Source organism: Daldinia loculata, assembly GCF_022478755.1.
Source record: "Daldinia loculata strain CBS 113971 unplaced genomic scaffold F4817scaffold_4, whole genome shotgun sequence".
NCBI lineage: Eukaryota > Fungi > Ascomycota > Sordariomycetes > Xylariales > Hypoxylaceae > Daldinia > Daldinia loculata.
The window spans coordinates 662,479-682,819 of record NW_026054858.1 but is presented as its reverse complement, the minus strand read 5'-3'; the positions used below and the strand labels follow the sequence as shown (position 1 = coordinate 682,819).

The 20,341-nt window shown below is 48.6% G+C and overlaps 4 protein-coding genes and 1 non-coding gene across 5 annotated transcripts; 4 read left to right on the top strand and 1 right to left on the bottom strand.

Moving 5' to 3' along the window:
- Positions 1-335: 335 nt before the first annotated feature.
- F4817DRAFT_356244 (SPX domain-containing protein) lies at positions 336-7,249 on the top strand (the record flags this gene model as incomplete). Its single annotated transcript, XM_049305769.1, has 10 exons — positions 336-418; positions 501-1,689; positions 1,742-2,086; positions 2,141-2,922; positions 3,815-3,900; positions 3,980-4,063; positions 4,127-4,827; positions 4,861-6,433; positions 6,495-6,603; positions 6,688-7,249. The coding sequence occupies 10 exons, from the start codon at positions 336-338 to the stop codon at positions 7,247-7,249; spliced, it is 5,514 nt and encodes a 1,837-aa protein (XP_049163031.1).
- A 179-nt stretch (positions 7,250-7,428) lies between these two features.
- Positions 7,429-8,156, bottom strand: F4817DRAFT_180943 (uncharacterized protein). Its single transcript, XM_049298345.1, has one exon. It carries the CDS (start codon positions 7,992-7,994, stop codon positions 7,599-7,601), a length of 396 nt encoding a protein of 131 aa, XP_049163030.1. The 5' UTR covers positions 7,995-8,156; the 3' UTR covers positions 7,429-7,598.
- Positions 8,157-8,793: 637 nt separating this feature from the next.
- On the top strand, positions 8,794-11,400 carry F4817DRAFT_325720 (HbrB-like protein; the record flags this gene model as incomplete). Its single annotated transcript, XM_049301806.1, has 1 exon — positions 8,794-11,400. A coding segment is annotated over exon 1 (2,203 nt), but the record flags the coding sequence as incomplete, so codon positions are not given.
- A 4,331-nt stretch (positions 11,401-15,731) lies between these two features.
- F4817DRAFT_356243 (LIM-domain binding protein-domain-containing protein) lies at positions 15,732-17,960 on the top strand (the record flags this gene model as incomplete). The annotated part of the gene is made up of 5 exons (XM_049305768.1): positions 15,732-16,511; positions 16,610-16,918; positions 16,986-17,300; positions 17,356-17,382; positions 17,478-17,960. The coding sequence occupies 5 exons, from the start codon at positions 15,732-15,734 to the stop codon at positions 17,958-17,960; spliced, it is 1,914 nt and encodes a 637-aa protein (XP_049163028.1).
- Positions 17,961-20,169: 2,209 nt separating this feature from the next.
- Positions 20,170-20,283, top strand: F4817DRAFT_t19. The gene has a single exon. It is a non-coding gene; the product is annotated as a tRNA-Leu (tRNA).
- The last annotated feature ends 58 nt before the right edge of the window (positions 20,284-20,341 follow it).

Genomic DNA, 20,341 nt, shown 5'->3' with positions numbered 1-20,341 from the left:
ATGCTGGACCTGAAAGGACGAACAAGTTTCTACCGTTTCTACCGATTTATACCACCCTCACCACCCTCACCACTTCCACCATATCACCCTCAAAGTTCCTGGTGACCCCCTCCTCTTCCTCTTCCTGCGACACTGCTCACGTGCAGCAAGCTCCCCACCATCCCGTCCGAACACCGACGGAGCCAGAGGATAGAGGAGGGAGTAGTGCTGGAACAATTGGACTAACTGGAATATCTGGAGAGGCCTACGAACTAAAGCAGCTACCATCTGCTAGGGAACAGCGTCAAAAAGCTAAGAGGGACGAGAAGAGGCGCTGGCTTGACGAGCAAGACGAGATGAAGTTCTCTCATAGCATCCAGTTCAACGCTGTTCCTGATTGGAGCAGCCACTACATTGCATATAGCAATCTTAAGAAGTTGTAAGTTTTATCCCGTCCTTGCTGTCTACTATCGTATATTATTTCCTAAATATGCCTAACTGTGCCTCCTTACTCGTCGTAGAATCTACGCACTCGAGAAAACTGTTCACCAACCAGCCGCCTCCGACGTCGAAACGCGACCGCTCCTACGAAACGAAGAACCCGAAACCGTCTTCGCCCGCGCTCTGGATGTAGAATTAGAAAAGATCTCGTCCTTCTATGTTGTCAAGGAGAAGGAACTATTCGACGAAGTCGATGATCTGATGCGCGATATCGAGTCACTTAATACGGACGACTACGACCAACCCGAGCTTGCCCAGAGGCCAGGTATGCAGCAGTATCCTGTCAGCGAGCAAGTGACACATACTCTTGGCACTCGGAATTCTAAGAGCGCCCGTAGTACGCGTTCAACTGACGACGGTGTTGATGATAGCGATGACGACGACGACGATCATGATGAGACCTCGGCTTTGAATAGGAGGCGCCGCTCGAGCCTTGGCGGCCGACGTCGCAACGTCCCGAGCGCCATGTTCGCTTCTACCGACTTGACGGCTTCGACTGATCTTACTAGGTCGCGTAGGTACAGCGTCGGATACGATGACTATGCCGAGACGGCCCAGATGTTTTCTTCTGGCATCATGCTGAAGAAGCGCATCATCAACCTTTATGTGCAGCTGTGTGAGCTCAAGTCATACGTACAACTGAACAAGACTGGTTTTAGCAAGGTGCTAAAGAAGTTCGACAAGATCATCGACAGGGAATTTCGGTCAAAATACATGAAGGAAGCCGTCGAGACTTCTTATCCCTTTCTACCCGAGACTCTCAAGCACCTTGAGGAGAACATCGCTAAGATGGAGAAGGCCTATGCCGACATAGTGACGCATGGCGACGAGGCTCTCGCCAAGAAGGAGCTTCGGTCGCACCTTAGGGAACACGTTGTTTGGGAACGAAACACGGTATGGAGAGATCTTATCGGTCTCGAGCGTCGCGCCGAGGCCGCAAGCCTTGGAAAAGGTCTCCTCGGCGCCGAAAATGACGGGATGACGGTGATGTTGCAAGGTGACGATGCCCCCGTAACACCTATGAAAGAGATTGAGACACCGATGGGACGCTTTGCTTGTCCGACCTGGCTGTTCAGCTCTACTATGTTTATACTTGTTGGCATCGTGGCTATCTTTTTGGTTCTGCTCCTCGTTCCTATCATGGAGATGCCCGAGCAGCAAAGCTGTTTGGCTATGCTGGTGTTTGTGAGTTTGCTGTGGGCTACCGAGGTGAGTTTTGACACATTACGTCGCATCGCCTACGTAACTGACTCTATTCAAGGCAATCCCTCTCTTCGTGACTTCTCTATTAATCCCTTTCCTTTGCGTGGTCCTCAGAGTCGTCCGTGATGATATACCGCCGTATAAGAGGCTAGACTCGGCAGATGCCACCCCTTACGTCTTCGCGTCCATGTGGACGCCTGTTATTATGCTACTGCTAGGTGGATTCACAATTGCAGCAGCTTTGTCCAAATGTAAGATCGACAAGCGAATTGCGACCTTCGTTCTTAGTAAGGCGGGTACGCAACCGAGGACTGTACTTATTGCCACTATGTTCGTGGCTGCTTTTGCCAGCATGCTCGTTAGCAATGTAGCAGCTCCTGTTCTCTGCTTTTCAATCATTGAGGTAAGTTTGACCCCTTCTTAAGTGGCCTAACCTCTCTGACAAGAAGCTCCACAGCCTATACTGCGCAACCTCCCTTCGGACTCTAACATGTCCAAGGCGGTGATCATGGGTATAGCACTGGCTTCTAACGTTGGTGGCATGCTCTCCCCTATCGCCTCACCTCAGAACGTTTTTGCGCTTAGCGTCATGGAGCCGGCGCCGACTTGGGGCGAATGGTTCTTTGTTGTGATTCCCGTGGGCATCGTATCAATTCTTCTAATTTGGATCCTTCTTCTTCTCACTTTCCAACCTGGCAAGGGTACTACGATCGTACCGATCAGGCCAGTGAAGGAACGCTTCACCGGCTTGCAGTGGTTCGTGTCAATCATATGTATTGCTACCATCGGTCTCTGGTGTGCAAGTCACCAGCTCCAGTCAACATTCGGTGACATGGGAATTATCGCCATTATACCTATCGTGTTGTTCTTTGGTATCGGCATACTCACAAAAGAAGATTTCAATAATTTCCCGTGGACAATCATCATCCTCGCGGCCGGAGGGTTAGCTCTCGGCAAAGCAGTGAAGTCGTCAGGGCTCCTTCATACGGTGGCGGAAAGAATCTCCCATGAAGTGGACGGGGTAGACCTCTACGGAGTTCTACTAATCTTTTCAAGTTTGACTTTGGTTATCGCGACTTTTATTAGCCACACGGTAGCTGCGCTAATTATCCTACCGCTCGTGTCGGATATCGGAAAGGACATGGACGACCCGCATCCTAACCTACTTGTCATGGCCGCGGTACTCATGTGTAGCGCAGCGATGGGGCTGCCGACCAGCGGGTTCCCCAATATGAGTGAGTTACCTACAATCCTATTAGATGGAAGAGCAATGTCTGACATGTTACAGCGGCGATAATGAAAGAGGATCCCACGGGGCAGCGGTACTTGAGTGTTAAGCATTTTATTAGCCGTGGCGTACCGAGTAGTTTGTTGACTCTGGTGGTTGTAGTCACCCTCGGATATGGAGCCATGCAGATTATTGGAATGTAGAGGATTTACCTAGGTTGAACTGGTAGCATATCGGCTGTATATGTTATACCCACCTAAGCTATGTTATATGTTATATTCCGGGCTTCGTCGCTTGTATAGAATATTAGATGGCTGTGTACCTAACATACGAGATGGGATATGGACGACTTTCTACATAGAATTTTAGATAATGTAAATTTGAGCCTTGGTTATTATGCTATAGCTAGTACAACCTGCATGTAAGGCCGATTCGTATCTGGATGTTGTATGTAAGCACATTCAGACAGACATGTGCAAGTACCTGCGTTATAGTACACTGCGTATCTATCCAATGGGAAGCATACGTGGATCCGGCATCTACTACAAATAAGGGTTAGGGTTAGGAGCTTATGCGGTCATAGCTTGAGGTATCAAAGCAGCAAAGGTACCTTGTACCCACTTTAGCTTCAACGCGGACATTGGAAGTCTCCAACCCTCAGATGACATTAGGTACCTACATTAGGTACATACCTTACCTAACTCAATACTTTATGTACCTACCTACCTCCTACCACTTTGAACTTACACCAACTTAAACATACATTTCTCTTTTTTAAGACTTATATAAAATAGATGCACTTCCCACACGTCCTACACATTGCTACGAGAATCTACGGAAACTATTTCCATTGGACATACAAATACAACAATCAATGCCTATCCTCCTAGGATAGCTCCCGAGCACCATGCTCTCCGCATTCACGGCTCGCCCCATCATCGAGCTGAGGCCGCGCGACAAGTCTAAGATAGAAACAATACTAGCTTATGGTTTGTATTACTGCTTCTTAATAGTATTATGCAACTGTTACCTATCTGATAATCTAACACCGTACTTGAGCTTGTATAGGCGACCGCGTTCTTGTTGGGCTAAACACGGGCTCTTTGAGGATTTACCGCCTGAACGACCTGTCACAATCTTCTACCACCAACGGTACACATTCTCCAACTAGTCCACAGCGAGAGTCGAATGGAAGCTCCAGCCTAAATCCTACAGACCTTTTACGTGAAGTAGAGAAGTTCTCCACTCGTGCCATCGAGCAGCTTGCCATCATCAAAGAGTCTAATACCATCGTTTCCCTCTCCAACTACTACGTCTCTCTTCACGACCTCCAAACCTACGAATTAATCGAAACGATACCGCGAACCAGGAATGCCACCTGCTTTGCTGTCACCAGCAACATCGTCAAGGATGCTGCCACCGGCATACCCGAGATTATCAGCCGTCTCGCTGTAGCTGTTAAACGGCGTCTCCTGCTGTGGAGCTGGCACGAGAGCGAGTTGCATGACGAGGTTACCGAGATTATGCTTTCCGAAGCCATCAGAACTCTTACCTGGGTAAATGCGACTAAGATCGTCTGCGGCATGAATGCAGGATACGTACTGGTTGATGTGGTTACTTTGGAAACGCAAGAGATCGTGGGACTGGGTGCCGCTGCGACTGGAGGGCAGGGTAGCAGGTTCGGCGCAGCGAGTATGGGCTATATGGGGCTCGGAGGTTACATGCCAAAACCGCTATCTACGAGGTTAGCCGAGGGGCAAATGTTGCTTGCGAAAGACATCAACTCGCTATTCATTGATATGGATGGAAAGCCGTTGGAGAAGCGTCAGGTGCCATGGCAGAGCGCACCCGAGAGCATTGGATACAGCTACCCTTACATCTTGGTCCTCCAGCCGCCCATCAAAGGTACATTAGAAGTGCGGAACCCGGACACTTTGAGTCTCCTACAGACGATAGAGCTCCCCGGAGCGGCGCAGTTACATTTCCCGCCACCGACCGTTAGTCTTGCCCACGCTGGCAAAGGATTTCATATAAGCAGTGACCGTGCTGTATGGAAAATGGAGGCTACGGACTACGATACTCAAGTTAAGGAACTAATAGACAAGGCTAATTACGACGAAGCTATAAGCGTGCTCGGCATGCTTGAAGATGCACTATTGAAGGATAAGACCGGCACTATGCGTGAGGCCAAGATGCTGAAAGCGGAAGTACTATTCAAGAAAAGGAAATTCGCAGAAAGCTTGGCATTATTTAATGAGGATGAGGTGCACGCGCCTGCTCAGAGGGTACTGAGGTTGTACCCTAGGATAATTGCTGGCGACCTCTCTGCTGAACCTACACAAGAGGAAACGTCAGAGGAGGAGGAGGAGCAAGAAGAGGATGAAAAGGTCAACGGCGACAAGGCCGCCAAGAGCGATACGCCTGTCGACGTCGCATCCCCGTCTAAACCGGGCGCCTTCGCAAAGTATTGGATGGGACATCGCAGAACGGATTCCGATACAGCGTCTATCGCATCCTCTAAAAGGGGTGGGACTGACAATGAAGATGCCGCAAGCGTGAGGGTTAAGCCAAAGAAGAAGAGCACGGATGAGGATGGGCCGTTAGAAGGAAAAGACTTAGTCAAGGCCGTTCGCGAACTCAACGGCTACTTGGCTGGTACTAGAGCTCGTCTACAGCGATGGATCGACCCGGCAACTGGAAAGCTGAAACGGCGCAAGACAGAAGCTAACCTCGACTCTATGATAAATTTACATGAGAACCTCGACATTCTACTTACAAACTCCCACTCGGAGTCTGATGAGCAACTTGAACATGAGCTAAAGCAAACTTTTACCCTGGTTGATACAGCACTGTTCCGTGGATTAATGTTTGTTACCCCGACGCTTGCTGGCTCTCTCTTCCGCATCCCGAACTTCTGCGATCCCGCAGTAGTAAACGAGCATTTGCTTAAGCATAACCGGTATAATGAGTTAGTTGATTTTTTCTACGGAAAGAAGCTCCACCGCGAGGCGCTCACCCTCCTTCGCAAGTTCGGCAACGCGGACACGGAGGGGGAGTCAGCTAAGCTTGACCTTAATGGGCACGTGGACGTCGAAGTCGTCATACCTGAACAGCTCCGGGGTTCGCAGAGGACAGTCGGCTATCTACAGAGTCTGCCGCCGGAGATGATCGATATCATTCTCGAGTTTGCCGACTGGGTTCTGCGGCGGGATCCCGACCAAGGCATGGAGATTTTCCTGGCAGATAGCGAAAATGCCGAGACCTTGCCGCGTGAAAGGGTTGTCCGGTATCTCGGCGCCATAGACGCTGACCTCGAAATCCGGTACTTGCAACACATCATCACGGAGCTAGAAGACGGCACGCCAGACTTTCACAACCGGTTAGTGGAGCTATTGATCCAGGCGCTAAAAGAAGGCGAGCGAGACGAAGCCTGGAGTAAGAAGTTGGATAGTCTAGTGGCATTCTTGAAAGCAAGTCAGCAGTACAGCCTTAGCAAAGCACTAAGCATAATTCCTCGTGATGGTAAGTCATCTAACCCTATGAATTATAGGGGGAAGAAACAGCGTTGTCTAATAATATGTAGATTCGGCATTTTACGAAGCTCGGGCTATAGTATTTAGCAACATGGGCTCGCACAAGCAAGCACTGGAGATATACGTATTCAATATGCAGGACTATACTAAAGCAGAGGAGTAGGTAATTGTACAATCCATTGGTGGTGAATGTTAACTGACAAGAAACGTTAGATATTGCAATCACATTCACGCGCTACCTAGCTCTCGCCGGGAATCCTTTGCCGCGTCGTTGTCTGTGGACGAGGACGATCGCGACCCCGACTCGAAGCCGTCCATCTACCACATGCTTCTCTCGCTATATCTTAATCCACCGACACCTAACAAGCCAAATCTAGGCCCAGCCTTGTCGCTCCTTTCGAGACATGGTTCGCGTCTACCGGCAGAGTCAACTTTGTCCCTTATACCAGACGACTTGCCCGTGACGGGGCTGGAATCGTACTTCCGAGGCCGGATCCGCGCAGCTAATAGCGTGGTATCGGAGTCGCGCATCATCGAGGGGCTTCGCAAAACGCAGCTCATCAATACCCAAGCGTTGCTGCTGCTCGGCGACGGTATCTCCGGGGGGCAGAGCGGGCGCAGTAGGAAGGTGGTCATCGGCGAGGAGAGGGTATGCGGCGTCTGTCACAAGAGGCTAGGCAACAGCGTGGTAGCAGTGCTCCCGGATAATAGCGTAGTCCACTACGGATGTCTGGGAAGGCGAGGGCGCAGCATGAGCGGTAGCCGGAGCGAGGCGATCGCTGGGTCATGGGGGAGGCACGGATAAACTAACTGACATCTAACGCAGCTCAGATACGCAGTCGAAGAGCGAAATCGAACTATTATATCATCGGGGCAGGAGGTATTTTCGGGGTCTGAGCGGTTGGTTCGTCAAGGCAGAAGGAATGGACCATTGTCGCATATATCGAAGGCGCGCAGGTGTTCCGGTTCATTTAGGCCTTAGAGCATTCCAACGGGTATCGTTGCATACTTCTGGAGAGCAGCGGCGATTAAGTAGGCAATACCCCTCGCGTCTAGACCACAGTTAAATTGATAACGTTTTCTTGCTGCGTTGTTGATTTAGAGAAGCATAGAAGAGTAGCCTCGAGCAAATATCCACGTCGAGCATCCAGTTATCATTCCTCATCATCTTCCACTACCTCCTCCCCATAATTCTCCTCCTCGACCGCCTCGTCGACGCCAGCAGCCGTAATGCTCTTCCCACCCCTTTTGCCATCCCCAACGACAGCCGCTTCGTGAGCCTCTTTTTCCATGCGCGCTGTCAGCTCGCTGTTCACGTCACCTTGTAGAGAGGACACTGCTTCACGCAGGGTGCGTAGGTATGATATTTTGTGTGTTGTGACGTTAGATTCGGGGAGGGAGAGGGGTGTCGAAAGCGCAAAGGCTTCGGCTGACGATATCGAAGGGTCGGAGGAGTTCGAGTTGGTGTATGTTGCTTTTAGATAGGCTGTTCGGTTCTTTGCCGGGATGTTGTCGGCAGTAGGTGCTGGAAAAGAGGCAGAGGGCGGCATTGTGGATGGATGTAAGGAGATGTATAAGACCTGTAGTTAAACGATTTATAAATATATGATTGTTTTACTTGGGTCTTTTGATGTAGCAGGTGTGGAAGTTTGAGATTATAGAACTTTTAGAGAGGATGGTGGGGCAGCAAGCAAAAGGAGCGCGGGGTGTGTGTGGCTAGTGCTATTTAGTATGTACATAATCATGTTGATACAGCAGGTACATTCGATCTAAATGTACCTATTTTAGCGGCGCATCGTAACGTGGACACTAAGGTTTGATATCGCATTCATGTTACATTTCATGTACCCAGTACCTAGACCTAGTACATAGGTACCTACATGTAGTACGTTAGGTATTGGAACTTCACATCAGATCGGCGGCGTTACAATAACCAACCTTTTCAACACCCAACCCACTTCTATATTATACAAGTTCTACAATTGTATAATACCACCTATCTCCGCGCCGACTACTTGGCCACTGACAAATCTACTTGTTCAATCGGAGACATATTTGCGCTACTACTTCCGTGTACGGCAATTGAAGAGCGCAAATCGATACATTGTAGTCAAGATACCGGGGTCGGGTGTCGATCATACATACCGCTGGTTCGGGAGAAGATGTAACGGAATTTGGGAACTCGGACCTTTTTCTATCACACAATGCAGCCAGCACGATCCCAGCAGAGAGCACCGGGGAGCTTCTCTCCTCTCCCCGGTACTGCTTCTTCGGCTTCCACTGCCGCTGCCGCTGCCGCTTCCTCCTCTTCCTCCTCCTCCGCCTCCCTAAGACCTCAAATTCGCAGGATAGACACATCGTCAAATGACGATACTGTTTCCGTTTCTAAGACGAGAGCTCCTCAGAGCCCCGTTGTTAGTCCTTCTTATGCTACTAGTCCGCATAACTTCTCCCGTCCCACTCGACCCAGTATCGAGCTCCCGCAGTCGAGAACCGCCTCGCCATTGACCTTACCTCCTACTCGCGTCGGCCACGTAAGGAAGCACTCGCAGACCCAAGGTCATTTCGAGCCCACATTACCTTCCACGAGCATATCCAACCTCTCCCAAGTCGTCATGTCTCAGGCCCAGACACCACCCTCGGCCCCAGCCCCGACCCAGGCTACCGGCGCGACACTCTCAGCTAGTCAAATAGCCGCCCAGGCCGCCGTGATGCAGCACCAACAACATAGTCGTCATCGATCGCAAACCGTCCCTTTCCCTGGCAGCGATGCCCACGACTCCTTAAAAAGACCAGGCCCGAAGCCAATAACCGGTCACCGCAGCCCTCCTATGCTAAGTCTAACCGAAGCGAGTGCCCCGCGAGATAACGGCTTTAGCGCGCAAGGATATCATAACGGCCTATTAGGGAGTCATGCTGCAGCTACTGCCGCGGCGAATGTTGTCTTCCCAAGGTCGCCTCAAACTTCGCCTAGCCTACCACCGCCTGATCAGTCTTTCCCTGCACCCACGCCCCTGGCCGCTTCGGAGAAGCCTGTCAAGGCCGAGAAGTCCAAGGTCAAGCTATTTTCTCGGCCAAAAAAGATTGATACCAAGGGTGAAGCGAAAGAACGACCAATGCCGAGTCCTGGAAAGATTGGCTCTGCCCTGGCTTCGCTACAGCGCGCCAATTTTAGCACGACCAGCTTAGTAGATTCGCAGTCATTCTATAGCCTGGGCAACTCATCTGCCGCCACCATCCGACCAGTTGACCCGTCTATGGAGAAAGAAGGCAAAGAAAAAGATAAGGAGAGGAAACACCACTTTCTATCGCGGCAGAAACATAAGCTCAGCAGTAAAGATGACTATCATCTCCCACTTTCCTCTGCTGCTAGCAACTCCCGACCCGTCGATCCCAGCGCGCCATCAAGCCTCTATAATTTCAACCTGCCACCGAGCCCGGGTCCAAATAACAACATGGGTAAAAGCGTCAGCGGGCTAGACTTGCGACACGGGGGACGTGCTCTCCGCGAGAAGCGGAAGGACGACAACGAATCGACATACGGGGTTGGCACGGAATGGCCCGGGCCTAGTAGTTTCGGGTCGGCAGCAGCAGCTACGCATTCTTACCTTTCGGAACCTATCGATTCTGTTAAATATGGGCTTCATAATATGTCTCTGGACGACGCCTGGCCGTACTTGAGGGCTAAATTACTGGTCATTTTCGAGGGTGAGGATCTACGGTTGCCGGTGGAGGATTTCAACCGAGTTGTGACCATGCACATCCAATACTGCATACAACGTCGTTTAGCCCATATCATTATCGATGATCTACGAGATCTCCTTTCGACGGGTTTTGCCTCGCTCGACCACACGCTGCGCACAACTTCCGAGGATAGGTTGATCCCCTCCCTGGTAGAGCTGTGGATCTTCACATTCACAAGTGTCTTACCTTATATGCAGGCTATTTTCCTCCCATTAGACCTAGAGTTCTCCGGCTGCGGATCCTTGTTAACCCCCGAGCAGGCGCGGGACTTCTGGGGCGGAGTAGTAGCTAACGCAGCACCGAATGCCCAGCTGGGCGGATCAAATGCTGAGCCGCATTTTTCACCGGCATCAAGCGTCCTTAACGTTCGAAGGCTTGTGCTGATCTCGTACCGAGATTCTCTGATCCTCCCTCGGTACGAGAAGCTCAAGACCATATTCTCCCGGTTATCTCTTGAGCACTTGCCATCTTCACTCGCCTCTCTCGCGTTAGCATCGCCGCCGCTCTTAAACGATAGCATGGCATCCCTCTCGACTTCGCCAAATGATCCGCTATCGGGCCGTCCTGGAACAGCCATGTCGCTAGATCCAAGCGTCGCAAGTTATAATTCAACCTCGACAACGGTCTTCGGCAACGATTCGAACCCGTCTCGGAGCCGTGCCATCAGCAACGTATCTTTCGGCAGCGGCGTGTCCGACGGGGCCTCTACTGGTACCGGAAGTCTGCTCAGGTCCTTCACGCCGCAGACAAGAGACGGAGGTAGGGAAGTCCTAGGAAGCGTGCGAGAACAGAACGTAGAGGATAGCAAGCAGGTCACAGAGATGGTAGGTCGTATGCTTCAGTGCATGAGCGTATTGGCTAGCGTCGACACGGGTGTCAACCCAGCCGATATGGACGAAGCAAGTAAAATGGTAGCCGAGCTAGGCCGATTGCTCAAGCTAAATTGGCTGGGTAGAGGTCGGACTGGTAGGAACCGGAGGGGTATGGTTGGCGGAAGGGTTAAGCGACAGGACAACAATAGCACCATCAACCATGGCCTCTTAAGGGAAGGGATACGCGAAGGTGTTGAGGTAATTTAATTTTGGATTTACATAGCATGCATATTGACGCATCACTAGCGGAATTACGGCGTCTGGTCACACTGGATTGGTTTAGGTGCATCACCAAGGTGAGCAACGAGAAAGCTTTGAATTGGATCAATATCATATTATCTTTTGAATATCTAGTAGCTAGCGGGATAGTCTTAAATTCCAAGAAATCTACGTCTACGTCGACGTCGACCTCATGAAAGATGCGCAATGAAATGGTGATACCTGAAATTTCGTTAGTAAGAAATTTTAGACACGATGAATTGCTAGCAAGATATGGAAATTGTGGTGTCGTTCAGACATCCAAGGAAGGATTATGCCCTCATCTGCTCCTCAAAAGGCTCTGAGTGGAGCTCAAGTGGAAACTGCGAATGTGGTTGGAAATTTTCATCATGAAAACACCATGAGTAGGATCTCGAGTATAGAAAAATTCGACTAACCTGGACTAAGTGTGGAAAATATTCCTAAAAAGTAGACGGCATAGAAACCCTATTGTTGAGTTAGCAAGGTGCTAGATCTTGCGATGCGAAGCGCAGCGGCACAACATAATCCCCAATCCATCCCATCACATGCAACCACAAGACGTGGATCGCGTGATGGGAAGTCAGACAAATAATACTGGCAAGTAACAGGCATCCACCGTAGTAGAATGGCCCGAGCAGACTAAACTTCGTTCATGGTCGATTCAGTTGGGAAAAGAAGACAACTTTTATAGGATGTCATCCTGGTGATTGGGGAAATGTGCTGGAAGTGGTATGCTTCTCGCATTGCTGATGAAAGGAAATAGAACAACGAACCTTTTAAAAAGTACACTGCAGCGAGCGCAGGTATTAGTTTCGCAATCTGAACATGTCTGTGACCTCTGAAAAGATAAATTTGGAGGAGGAAGAGAAGAATGTTGTGAGAAGGAAAGAAGATGAATTCCTAAAGCAGAGCGCGACGTTGAAGCTTTTGAAGTCGCGCCAGCAGAGAAAAAAAAAATTTAGTGTGGATCCATCTGGCGGGACCCATTGAGGTGGAAACGGATCAACCCCGCCGGGACGGAAAATTTTAGTGTCACGTGAGACAAACGTGCTGCTTAAGATTAGGTACCCAAGGTTCCTGCCAGCTGCGAGCGTTGCTGTCAAACTCGGGCACTAAAAATAATCTACATACTTCGTACATATTCCAGCTTGCATAAAATGCATGGATACAGTGCTATTTAAATTGCCTGTTTACCGTGTCGATGCTGAGAAACTATGTGTTTTGAGTTTTTTATGTAATATCTTATCGTCGCAACTACCTCCCGCAATCTTCCGAGTGCTAGTCGTTTCGTACATGTATATGTGGAAGTATCTTGTGGCAGCATCGCGATCAATTTACATCAATTTTTGATTTTTATTATACGATATCATTCTTTTCTTTTCTGTCTTTTATATCATCTGTCAAGTAACATGAAGTTAATAGATATAGTCTTTTAAAGCTGTATTTATTGAGCAAACTGATCTCCTTGGTTTTTTGTAACCTCATCCCTAGATGCGATAATCTTTGTGGCTGTTATAGTTAACAAGATAGGGGCAAAAGAAACCATGCCGGTGTACTATGTGAGGCCAGGTGATATGTATTGTATGTATTCCAAGCTATTTAAGTTATTCGAATGTCTTAGAGTATAGGACATATAGTATATTAAGATATGACTACGACTGAGCTGATACATGTTGTAAGCTCACGCCTTACTGTGCTAATAACATAGAGAAAATGTTGAGACACTTTTCATAAACATACACGCTATACAAGGCAGTATAGCTTCAACTTTCCCACGCTAGATTTAAGTGCTAAGCTCGGATGGATACATGTCTAGGTAGGCAACAAAATGTGAGAGGATGATGTTTTCGAAAGACTTATCAATTGAGTGACCAAGCCCAAAAGGAAGCCCGAAGCATTTACTTACTTACCTATACAAGTATAACCACTAAGCCTATAAGTCTATACTCTCCTGCTTTGCTATAATACTTGAACAATAAGAACCTCACAGAAGTATATCATATTACATAAGATACCTATCAGTTGATAGTACTTATCCCCTATTGGCGCATCGGGGCTAGTCGGGAAGGAAGCGAAACTTAAAAGAAGTTAAGCTCTGATAAGACAGGGGCAGGACCTTGTCAAATTACCACATATGCTGATATCGCGCACGTGGACTGTGCACAGTGCATTGGATACAGTATATATTCTCGGGAATATTTATTACTCTTTTAGTGCATACTAAATCTCTGCATACAAGATAATCTCGCACTGTTTACCTGCCACCTCTATTAGGTCTCCGAGAAAGATCATGTTCTCCCTCTCCACTTTCAATACCAACACATTTCTAGACTAAATTATCTACACAGTACTCGGTACGATGTGTCACTAAATTATCGCATCAAATCTACCGAACCCACCTAACCAGATAACCGCAAGGCACAGCAGAAGAGCCACCTTTCGCCGGTCGCGACTATCGGATCCAACGAGAAGGTATATCGAAAGAAAGAATAAAAAATTAAGCGCGCGAAGTTCCAGCCCGTCCTCTAAGCAGCGCCCCCCAAAACCCCAAGGTCTACTTAGGTACATACAGGGTATCTAGCGGCGTCTAATTCAGAGGGCCAAGTCTCCCCGTAGGCGCGGAGAATAGCATATTCGTTTTATGATACCCTTCTATTCTCCTTTTGCAAATAGCAAAATAGCACCGCCTTACCTGGCTCAGCCCAGCTCGTTCATCTACTTTCTACTTCCACTGAACGTACATTCTGCCACTACCGCATTAACCACCACCTCTTCTTCCTTTTCTTCTCTCTATCGTTACCTCATACTTAATACTTTTCACGCCTTTTACTTACCGTGTCCCCCTTTGCTCCCCCAAATTCTCACCCTTTTTTTATTAGCCTATAACCCGCCGTCCGCGTTGTTACAAACTATCGGGACCAACTTCGTTAAAAAAATATAAAAAAAGATCGCTCACCGTTGTCGCTTAAGATCGAACCAACACTAAAATCGTAATATAATACACCAACTTATGCTTTGCATAAAAATCATACCACAATCGCACCGTATTAGCAATCTAGATCTACTGTCGATTAGTACTGTACTATACCGTACCTGGGCCGAATCTCACGACGCCAACGCCAACAACTAATAACACCCACTTGTATCGCATCGTGCACGTCCGCCTCTTTTGCTTCCGGCTGAGCTACCCACGCGCGCCAACGACACTAGCAACAACAGCGACGTAGCTCGGTCAATTGTTCCGACGACGGCGACGACCAGACGATCATCATATCGAAATATATTCGTGAAGTGATCGATCTTTGGAGTGAGCCTCAGGTGGTGTATCTTGTCGCTAACATATAATCAACCATTTTATTTCTGCAGCCTCTGTGCTATCGCACGGCGCGCATCCAGAGATTCTATTCTAATCGCGTTCTGGGATCAAAAGAAATCATCCCTCATCAGCCTTCTTCTCTCCATACTCTACCCATTTCAACGCGATCTACATCTATATGTCTCTAATCATCTCCAACTTCGAATTACGCCTGCAGTCCAACCCTATAACCGCGACGGCGACACTATTTAAAAACTAGTATACACGTTCCATGATCGGCGATCGCATTGCGTCAAGTCGCATCTACCCACAGCATAACCAGTAGAAAGAGGGGGGAGCTTGTAGGTGTTTGCCCGTAGAAGGACGAGAAAGGGAAATTAGAAAAATCCAAGGAACTGCTGCACGCAAAGCTCTCAGCCAAGCCGATCGATCAATCACATCAGGGCCGCGACGACGGATAGAAGGGACTGAAGCGTATGAAACAACGGCTACGGTTGGGCGTCGATATCCACGTCGTGGATAGTCGACACTATTAGAAATGATGGCAAGCATGGGACCCGGTGGCTTTCATCCAGGCATGCAGCAGCATCCCGGCGCCCATCCGGGACACCCTATGGGCGCTCCGGGTATGGCTCATAACCCGAGCCAACCAGGAGCTCAGCAGGGTATGCCTCCTCAGATGGCCGCCCACATGGCCGTGTCCGGACCCGGTGGACAGGTCAATCCCGCGGCCATGATGGGAGCTATGCCTCCCGGTGCTGTTGGCCCCAATGCCCATGCTCTTCAGCACCTGAACCCTCAGCAGCAGCAGCAGATATACCAACAACAACAACAACAATTCGCAAGTAAGCCGAGAGTTTTGCTCACCCCGGCTTGAGGCCGTATTGACGACACTCGAATCGTGCTAACAATCCATAGTATCCCAAAATCCCCAAATGATGGCCCAGATGCAGCAGCAAAGGATGTTGCAGCAGAGGCAGGCGATGATGCAACAGCAGATGTACGGGGGCATTCCTGTGAATATGCAGGGGATGAACATGGGTAACATGACGGCTGCCCATTTCTCGGCTTTGAGAAACAACGCAAATATGCGAGTCGGCGGCAATATGGCCCATATGCAGCAGCAGGCGCATCTTGCTCAGCAGGGCCAACATCAAAATCCTCAGCACGCCCAGGTAGTTACACGTGCCCCCACGCGTTTTGAGCATCCCGATTCTAGACTTCGTGCTGACAACTATATTCACTTGCAGCATATGCTTGCGCAGCAGATGGCAATGCAACAGCACCAAGCCCAGCAGCAAGCGAATAACCAGATGCACCAAGGTAACCAGCCTGGTCATCCCGGACAGATGAATGCCCAGCAGATACAAATCCAACAGGCGCAAATAGCACAGTCGATGGCGCAACAGGTCCCGCAAGGCCCTCAAGGCCAGGGACCTCAACCTCAACCCCAGCCCCAAGGGCAACCACAGCAACAAGGACAGCAGCAACAGCCGCCACAGCAACAACAACAGCAGCAGCAGCAGCAGCAGCAACAAGGCCAACAGCAACAAGGCCCACAGCCAGGTCAACAACCGCAACCGAACTCGCAAGGTCCCCAGAGAGCCCCGACGCCGGCAGTTGCACAACCGAACCAACCTCAGAATCAAGGTCCAAATCCCGCACAAGGTAATCAACCGCAACAACCGCAAGGCCAAGGACAGCCACCGAACGGCCAACAGAGCCAACCTCAGCAACCCACCCCGCAGGCGTTACAGGCAGCCCATATGCAGCTGCCAAATAGCATCCAGCAGCAGTTATTACATCATCAACAGCAACAGCAAAAGAATGACGGCATGAAGGGTCAGTGCCTCTTAAAGCTGCTTCAGTTCGGCGAGCACCTTAGTGCCTATCCTGTCAGTATTAATTATATATTTTTTCTGCACCTACCGAAATCAGCTTGCTGGCCCTTAACCCTGTGTAAGACTAAACGCTAACATACCTCACTTCCTAGGGCCCACGAACAAAGGATGACCTTGCGTACTGGAATAGCTTTGTCGGGCAATTCTTCTCGATGAGGGGCATCTTTAGAATCTCTCTATTTTATATTGGTAGTGATACGGGCAACGAAGAACACGCGGATAAGCAGTACGATATAACACAACCTGCGCTAGCACGCTACTTTCATACACATTACGAGAGCGGCATCCGAAGGATCAATTTGACGTTCGAGAGAGGCATTACTGACAGGCCATTGCCGAACGGTTGCCATTTCATCGAGAACCAAAGAGCGCACTTGACCTACTGGTTCGACAATTCTCATGTAAGTTACACAAGCTGCCCTACGTATTCAACCCCGTATGACAGCATTCTGACGGCTTGGCAATTAGCTCGTCGCGACGGGAATACTCCGAGCGCAGTTTGACAGCGAGCAAAAACTAGATCTATTAGAATTCGTCACGCAAAGCCACGAGGAGTATCACTCGAGGAAGATGGTTACCGAGGCGGCGAGACCGGCGCACAACTGGGTTAAAGAATGGCTCAAGGTTAATAACCAGGACTCGCGATTGTCGCCGGAGATGAGCAAGAAGGGAAAGGCGAAGACATTGAAGTCGCCACCAAATCCACCCCCGGATATTGACCTACCTCCGTCAGCCGTCAAACAAAATATAGGCCTCACAGAAGGCGTGTTCCAATTCCTCGAGGTACGAGCTCTTATTTTTGTAGTTTGTGTGCCTTTGCTAACATAGTATATCATAGATCATAGAAGTTGTTGGACAGATGAATGTGAGTTGGCTTCTTCCAATAAATAAAATGTTACCGAGTCAACTGTGGGCTCTGTATACTCTACCTATCTCTTACTAACATGTGCAATTGTTTAGCCATTGTTCAACTTTTACCATTCGCATCCAGGCCTCTCCCCTTACGCTGCACTTGAGCAGTACGTCAACCAGAATATTACCAACGCCCCGCAGCAACCGTTAGTGAATGGCCAACCTCAAGGCAATGGCCCACCCAACCCGCGGACTCCCAGTTTTGGCCAATTCCCTATGGGCGCTTCGCCAGCTACCGCGCATCTACAGCTTCCCAATTCGCCTCACATGGGCAGCCCCGCCCAGGGACACATGCAAGCACCCGGCATGCAACTACAACAGAGTCAGCAAGGAACGAGCTCTAGCGGGCCCAGCGCTAATACGAGTCCAGCAAGCAACAAGCGAAGGAGGCCTTCAACGGTAAAGGCCGAGGAGGACGCTCCGACACCCGCAAGTATCGGAGTCTCTCAGGTAAACGGCGTTGCGATGGGCAACAAGAAGCCACCCGGGACGCCTCGACTACAGAAGCGTGCTAAGGGGAACCCTTCATGATATCTCGCACCCTCCGGAGTAGGCACGTTTGAGGAAAGAAAATATAATAAAGTTGGCATAGCGACGTCGCTTCTGATTACGGAATTCCGTATTGTTGTTCGGTCTCGGCTCGGTTGCTTTATACGCACTACTACATCGGCTGGACGTTCAGGATTTTGCATTGTTTTGGGGATTAGGAAGGTTTGGAGGCTCTGAGCGATTCCCACCCACGATTTGACGTTTCTGACAGGGCCGGATTAATCACTTGATATCTCTATCTTCACCATTATTCCCTATGGGGAAAGCAAAGAAAAATCGGCGTTAGTCCACGGTTGTACCATTTGATTCGAGCCGCTTAAAGGGTTTTATATGCGGATATGACTGTGCTGAGGAATTATTGTCAATTCCAAGCAGACTTTTCAAGTATCCGCCCTGTGTACGATTATTTTACATTGCAGCCGGCCTCGCATTGCGCCCTTCAATGCGCAGTGCAACCTATGTCCTTTTCTTTCTTTTTCTTATTGTTTAAACAAAAACTGTCGGGTGCGAGTAGATGCAGGATGAAGGGGACATGGGTAGAGCGGGACAAGTCGAGAGTTATTGGGAGGCAAGCGAGAGATGATTACATACAAGGATTGGTACACGCATCTTCCGGTGCGCTCATTCGAACTGGGATACTCATTGTACTTGGCAATATTCTCCGTATAGCTCATATCAACTCGAGATGTGAACATTCTTGCTACTTATCGCTGTAACTTATTAGCTCTTCTCGTTTTAGCAACTGCGGAATATAATACTGGCTTCCCTACCTGAGATTATTTTCATGGGCTTTTTGAGATGAGGCCTCCACGTCTGAAAACATTGTAGGTTAGACGATATATGGCAGAAGAGATCGAGTGAAAACATTTTTGAAATCTACTTGGAGCTATTATGTTACTCCTTTATCGATCTTGGCCAATGATATATAATAGGCGTAGTAGCGAAAAGGTTGGTGTTTCGATGCTGCTTGGGTCCTCTACTTGGAAAGTGTAAGGCTATAAGGCCGAAGGTACTTGGTGCCGTGATCTTTTTAGAAGTCAGAGGGAGCCTACCTGTACCAAATTTATATTGAACCCCTATATGAAGTTCTAACGCCCATCGAGTGACATATATCAAGCAGATCAGTGTCTTATTGGAAGTAGGCCGAGTAAGGCCAACAGCCTAGTATTTAGCATTCGAACTGGTCTAAGTGCAAACCTATCTTGGACAGTATCAATGTATGAAATAGTTATATAATAGAGTAGGTCCGCCATCTGCTTTTCGTCCCCCGCAACAAGACGATGAAAATAAGGGGGGACGAATGGGAAAAGTTCATACCTACCCTCTAAGCCTGCCTGTTTTCACGGTATTCATTTGTATTGATTACTACGGAATTAGGTAGGCGGGGGTCCTATAACGAAGACACTTGGTCTAAATAGCTGGTATTTGTAGTTATAGGTTGACAGATGTATTTGTTAGCTTAATTATTCCAAACGTAGGTTAATTTACTAAAAAATGTAGACATACCTGGAAGTAGAGCAAGCTACCTATTCTGGTAGCATAAGTAACTTTCTTTTGTGAAATTTGGTAAGCTGTTGATTCTGTCAGGATTCTAGATGAGCTACCTAAAGCAAAGGACACTTTCAGTATGTATAGCCACGGGCTCACATAGTTAGCTTAAAGTTCCTTACGGAATAATTTAGTTGTTTCTAGGCTTCTTGCTCTACGTTATGACAGGTTTGTTGTAGTGGGATGTAATTTATATTTACCGCTCTTACGGTATGGTATTACTCCAAACGAGTTCTATTATGAAAAAAGCGAGCTTAAACTAAATTACGACATTTCGGTGGAGAATATGATCATTTCCGCAGCTGGCGTATAAATCTATAAACATGGATACTTGCTGGAAACCCTTATACCTAGCCCACGACAAGTCTATTAAGATTCGAGAGCAATAAGAGCATCTCATAAGGTCGGCTCATAGAGAGCGCGTATGGGCTAGCCAGTCCGACGGGGGATACTATCTAACTTGCAAGGCGATTTTTCCAACTTGACTCGTGCTTCCATAACCACTGCCTCATATCTTGAAGGTATAAACAGACAACTGTTGCGACGAAGATATTAGAAATAATTTAATACCTACTTAGGGGCAGTCAAGTCACTACTTAGGAGGAAATAACTCGGATGGTGAATATCCACACTTGGAAGTAATGGTGAGATGGCCGAGTGGTTATGGCGCTGCGTTCAGGTTTAGCTGAATTGTCTATCAAGATATAAAAATCTCGCAGTGGAGCAATCCGCGTGGGTTCGAGTCCCACTCTCATCATACGAACTACATCCATTCGCCTAATGGCAAATGGTGCAATCTTTTTTTTCCTTTTTCC

Coding starts and splice junctions, on each gene's coding strand:
- F4817DRAFT_180943 (XM_049298345.1), bottom strand. CDS start 7,994: ATGCCGCCCTCTGCCTCTTTTCCAGCACCTACTGCCGACAACATCCCG.